The sequence below is a fragment of the Pediculus humanus genome, genomic scaffold (assembly GCF_000006295.1).
Source record: "Pediculus humanus corporis 1103172107869 genomic scaffold, whole genome shotgun sequence".
In the NCBI taxonomy this organism is placed as follows: domain Eukaryota; kingdom Metazoa; phylum Arthropoda; class Insecta; order Psocodea; family Pediculidae; genus Pediculus; species Pediculus humanus.
Window position 1 is genome coordinate 119,166 of NW_002987447.1, and position 3,325 is coordinate 122,490.

At 22.8% G+C, this 3,325-nt stretch overlaps 1 protein-coding gene across 1 annotated transcript in view; it reads right to left on the reverse strand.

Moving 5' to 3' along the window:
• The window catches only part of Phum_PHUM387890 (beta-hexosaminidase beta chain precursor, putative), a gene marked incomplete at both ends in the record, with an annotated part of 5,056 nt that extends 2,093 nt beyond the window's left edge, over positions 1-2,963 (reverse strand). The window contains 7 exons of the mRNA XM_002428467.1: positions 249-364; positions 1,734-1,886; positions 1,984-2,164; positions 2,234-2,453; positions 2,538-2,644; positions 2,749-2,793; positions 2,889-2,963. Of these exons, the coding sequence (XP_002428512.1) occupies positions 249-364; positions 1,734-1,886; positions 1,984-2,164; positions 2,234-2,453; positions 2,538-2,644; positions 2,749-2,793; positions 2,889-2,963 (897 nt within the window). The remainder of the gene's footprint in view (positions 1-248; positions 365-1,733; positions 1,887-1,983; positions 2,165-2,233; positions 2,454-2,537; positions 2,645-2,748; positions 2,794-2,888) is intronic.
• Positions 2,964-3,325: the final 362 nt, after the last annotated feature.

The window sequence follows — 3,325 nt, forward strand, 5'->3', positions numbered from 1 at the left end:
AAAAAAGTAAAACAGGTAAAAGAAAAAAATCAGGTACGATTATTATTAGTTATTTATTTAAAAAAAAAAAAAAAAGTTATTAATTAATATTCATTTGGTTTCGTTAATGACGTCATTCATTACCTCTTAATTATTATAAATATTATTAATTTTCACATCGTCCATCTTTTTTTCTTTTTTATAAAAAAAGTGTACGTGTGTGAGAGAGAGAGAGAGAGAGAAAGAGAAATAAAATAAAATATACGAACCTTAAATTGAAAAACGTTTGAACGAACAATAAAAAAATATTCATTTGTTATTTTATTTTGTGGTTTCGGCCAAACCCCTCCTTTTGTCGCTTTAACAACGGGACCCGGATTAATGCCTAAAAAATTTTTTTCTATAAAAAAACCTCGCGATAAATTTAAATAAAAATTAAATAAATAAATAAATGTTAGTAAAAAAAAATTTTCATTTTTTTTTTTAAAAAAAAACATTGTGATCCGAACTGTTAAACGTTTCACTCGACAGTGATTTACGCGACCGGGTATTTCAAATCACTTTTTTCAAATACGATTCATACAAATTAATTGATTATTATTATTATTATTATTATTATTATTATTATTATTATTATTATCCCCACGTGAAAATTTTTTCAATTTTCATTCCTTTCCACTTTTTTTATATATATATATATAAAAATTTAAACCAAGATTAATTTTTTTTTTTTTTTTTTTTGTTTTTATTTCATTTTTTTTTCTTGTTCTTTTTTTTTTTTGTTTTTTTTTTTTTTTTTATTGGGGGATTATTATCGAATGTAACAATAATTATTTTGATAAATAAATAAATAAATAAATAATAAATTTTTTTTTGCTGCGATTTAAAAGGTTATTTTAAAAAAAAAAAAAAAAAACAACAAAATCAACCCTTGGAAGTTTTTTTTTTTTTTTTTTTTTTTTTTTTTAGTTTATCATTTAACTGATAAACGTGAAATTAAATAACTATTAACAGATAAATTGATTAAATGTAATCGATATTTTTTTTTCATGTTAGGTTTATAACTATAAACCTAATTAATAAATTTTTCTTTTGTTGTAAACAAAAACATGTAAATAAATTTATTTAATGTAAAAAAAAAAAAAAAACAAACATGAATAATTACAATTAATTAATAATATCCTCTCTGCCTGTGTGTGTGTGTGTGTGCGGGGGTGCGGGTGTGCAATAATAATAATTATTTTATTTAAAATTTTTTCCTTTTACGGTAAATAAAAAAGTAAAAGAATAACATAAGTAAATGTGAAAAAATAAAAAAAAATTCTATCGATTAATGTTGCTATTTGATCCCATACTAAATTCGTATTTACTTTATTATTTTCGATAATTTCTTCAGATTCTTCTTCTTCTTCTCCTCCTCCTCCTCGAGTTAATTGATCTTTTAATAAAAGAAACGATAAAATATTCATTGAATCTATTTTTGATATTGTTGTTGATAACCATTGATAAGGAGATTTAGTTTTTAAATGAATGTGACGTACAACGATTGTTATTAATATTGAAAAAGATGAAATAATCAAAGAATCTCTAAAAAAAGTCACTGAAAAAAAAAAAAAAAAAAGAAACAAGTATTGTGACATTTAAAATAATAAATTGTTACAAATCTGATAACAAAAAGATAAAAAAATATAACAAGATAGAGTCGATACAACATAAAACGTTTGGAAATGATTATTATTATTATTACTATTTACCTATGGTGGGTGTTCTGCTACCGTTTGAGGGTAAAATCATTCCTAAATAAATACAATAAATAACATCGGAAAGAATAACAATGGCAGCAATTCCGACTCTTGTTACATACATTGTATCCATCCAAAAAATTGTTAAAGATAATCCTGCTAATACTGATAAAGAAGAAGAAGAAGAAAATTTTTTTTTTTAAATTTAATAATAATAATAATAATAATAATAATAGTAGGTAATTTTTTTTTAGTTGAATACCTGCTGCTGGTAAAATAACAATTGCTACATGAGCAGATGAATGTCTTTTAAGAATAAAATTACATCTAATCAAAGGATAAAATGTCGATTCGTCATCAACTGAAAGATGTTTTACTTGTCGTCGTGCTGTTGCTTCTTTTAATTCCCAAACTCCATTCGGTTTATACAACGTCATTTTAATCTGTTTTGTTAAATCACTCGTATTACGATTTTAAAATAATTAATAATAATAATAAATTAAATAACTCACTCCATTTTTAGGATCGAACAAAGTAAAATTAACAAATTTTCCAACGAATCCAGAGGATGCAAATGTTAATGTACAATTTTGATAATCAAATGGATAATTTGTTATTTCAGGTGTGCAAGGTGCTAAAAGTGTCGTCATTATGAAACAATAAACGTTTCCCATGTGAGCTAAATGACAATCGGCAGCTCCTGTCATCGACAGTGATTCTGTCGTATGAGACCTTTAAAAAAAAAAAAAAAAATTAATCTGTTGTGGTGGAAAATGACAATAATCTAGAAGGTAACTTTTAGGGAATTCATACCACGTGTCGACCATAATGTCGGGAACCCAAATTTCATTACTGCTCACTCTGATAAAATCAATACCTTCATATTCTCTTGGATCCCATTTCAAAAATGCATCAGTCCATACCTAATGATAATATTATATTTAATAATAATAATAATAATAATAAAGACATTTAAATTAAAATATTTTATAACATGTTTATAATTTTTTTTCTGGATTATACTTACATATAATATATTTCCTTGGAATCCTAATATTTCCTGGTGTTCATCCTAAAAAAAAAAGAAAAATGATTAGTTATTATATAAGTAGTACACAAATAATTTATAATATAATAATAATAATAATTAGTAGTAGTAGTACATACCATATATATTTTTGTAGGATACATTTGAAATTGAACTAATGTTTGATTTTCAAAATATTTAACAGGGCGAACCATTTTATTATAATTGCAAAATAATGTTTTTCTAAGTCGAGCTTCTGCTGATAGTTCTGTTGTGCAATCAGAACCTGATGTCTCTCCTGTTAAAATTAATTAAAAAAATTATTATTATTATTACGTTGAAGTTTTAAAATACAAAATTTGACATAACAATCCAAAAAAAAATAAATAAATAGATAAGTACAATTAATTAATTAATTATTAATTTTTTGTGGAAAAATACATTTTTTCTATTAATTATCAATATAGATTAATATGTAATTTTATCAAAATTTTGATTATAAATTTTTCAAATTTGAAATTAATGATATTATTTTTTGAAAATAATTTTCTAAATTAAATTATATTGTTTGTCACAA